Here is a 2,161-nt window from a genome sequence, read left to right as displayed (position 1 = left end):
TACAGACGCCCAAGGTTAGAAAATTCTCGCGAATATTTATTCTTTTCAAGTCCGGGACATGGATGACAACATAGATCTATATAGAATTATGAGGATCTGTGTGGATTCATATGAATCTTAGTTACGCCAGGTAAAGGCTGAGTGATACCAAATATACGTATAGTGTCCAACATGATCATTCACACTGATCACCACGCTTTACGTACAGAAACTGATGTTACTCGTAAAGCGAGGCAGGTAGCTATGGGAAGGACTGGTGTTGCTCGTAAAGCGAGGCAAATAGCTATGAGGGGGGAAACATCTTCATCACGCAATGGTGTATTGGCATGTTATTTACGGTCAACGCTTTAGGGAATTTAGAGATATATTTACAGACTAAATATGCTGCCTTTTCTCTCTTTCTTTCTTTCTTTCTTTCTTTCTTTTTCTTTCTTTCTTTTTTAAGCATTTTATGTCTATTTCTATTTCAATTTTGATTCTTTTTTCTATTTTTTCTATCTATCTATTCATTCGCTTACTTTTATCTTAATCCTTATTTTCAATTTTATTTTATTTTTATTTTTATCTATATTTTGATTTTTACTTTTTTTCTATTTTCCTTTATTTATTTATCTTTCTATCTATTTATTCTTATCTTAACTAGTTTTATTTTAACTAGTTTTCAATTTCATAATTTTCTCTGTGGCCATTTCTACGTTAATTTGTCATTCTTTTATTGTATTACTGATTTTTTCCATAAAGGTATCTTTATAATGACGCTACTTTCCACTCTTTACTGTCTATGAAGGTGAAAGTTGATAGGCCAAAATGAAATAAATATTGTGAATATATGTATTCTTTATTCCTGCAGTAAAACAAAACAAATAGTATGGCATGCATTAAAGAAAGTTAACAATTCAAATCTTCAAGAAAAGAAAAAGGAGAAATATTCTATTTACTTATGTAACCCCCTGTCTCCCCATTTGTTTCTCACAATCATCGTAAACATTTTAAAACCCAGACGTTTCTAAACTCTCTAAATATAAATAAGATATATAAAAGTCCATTCTTAATGTTCTAGATTCGATTTTCTAATACTTGAATTTGTCAACAATCTAAGCCAACTCATAAAAATTCCTGCCAGTTCACTAAATGATCGAAACATCACCACGTCCTACATTTCTAAAATACTCATTACATCGTCTTTATCAATTTTTTCTTGTGGTTCAGCCTTCCAGTGTACATAAAAACATAAGCCATAAGGCCTACACTAGGCAGTTCCATGTCCCTTGCCACCCTCTATCCATATCAATAAAGTTATCTAATCTTCTGATAAAACAATCACTTGTACCCACACATCAGGCTGGATTCCTAAATCGCTTTCCAGCCTCTAGTTTACTTGAAGATCCTTTGCCCAAAATCCCTTATACAAAAGAAAACTGGAACAAGAAATATTTCTGAATTAAATAAAATTGTATTGCGTTAGTCACAACAAAATATCTCATTGGGACACTAAATCTTGATAAACTCGGACTATTTCTAGCCCTCTAGCTTCTAGTGGGACACATTCTAGACGGATAAAAGCGTCTGATAAACAAGAATCCTCAAAGTAGACACTTGGTCTATGTTAGATTAATTTGCTCTTTAGTTCTCTCGTTTTTCTCTTTTTCTAATCGCTCTCTCCTGCAGAGTATTATTCCTCTATTATTCATTTAACAATTTCCTGTTCTTCAATCTGATCCTTAATATCACTTAGCTAGCGTATTTTAGTTTGTATAATTTAATCGAAATTCGGTCCCAAGTCACTTACAGCTCGTTTCTTCAACACAGTTTCATCACAAATTCAAACCTCTTCAATATATTATTCTAGAACTGCCATTTACTTTTTATTTGTTTCACACACACTTAACCTACTTTGAGAACCTGCAAGCATTACTTGAACTCTTAATTAGTTTAAATATATCACGGGAAAATAGTCACTGAGTCATGATATCCTGTTGAACATTTTCAAGCGTCGTCTGTCGTGGGTTGGCCGGTAGCTGATGCGCTGAGAGGCGATGTCTTGTCCTTTGGATGAATGAGTGGAGTAACACGCTGACGATCACTGTTCACTGTCAATATATGAAACAATATCTTAAACAGGTGAATTTTAAACAAGCAAATATGATATCCCTATTGTTCC

At 33.1% G+C, this 2,161-nt stretch overlaps 1 protein-coding gene across 1 annotated transcript in view; it reads right to left on the bottom strand.

Annotated features, from left to right (window-relative positions):
* Nucleotides 1–825: 825 nt before the first annotated feature.
* The window catches only part of LOC143018484 (peptidyl-prolyl cis-trans isomerase FKBP10-like), a 61,784-nt gene continuing 60,448 nt past the window's right edge, over nt 826–2,161 (bottom strand). Inside the window, exon 7 of the mRNA XM_076173857.1 lies at nt 826–2,090. Coding sequence (XP_076029972.1) covers nt 2,081–2,090 — 10 coding nt within the window. The 3' untranslated portion in view covers nt 826–2,080. The remainder of the gene's footprint in view (nt 2,091–2,161) is intronic.

This window comes from Oratosquilla oratoria, chromosome 35 (assembly GCF_046742065.1).
Source record: "Oratosquilla oratoria isolate Oo_2021 chromosome 35, ASM4674206v1, whole genome shotgun sequence".
Lineage (NCBI taxonomy): Eukaryota > Metazoa > Arthropoda > Malacostraca > Stomatopoda > Squillidae > Oratosquilla > Oratosquilla oratoria.
This window is presented reverse-complemented; position numbering and strand designations above follow the sequence as displayed.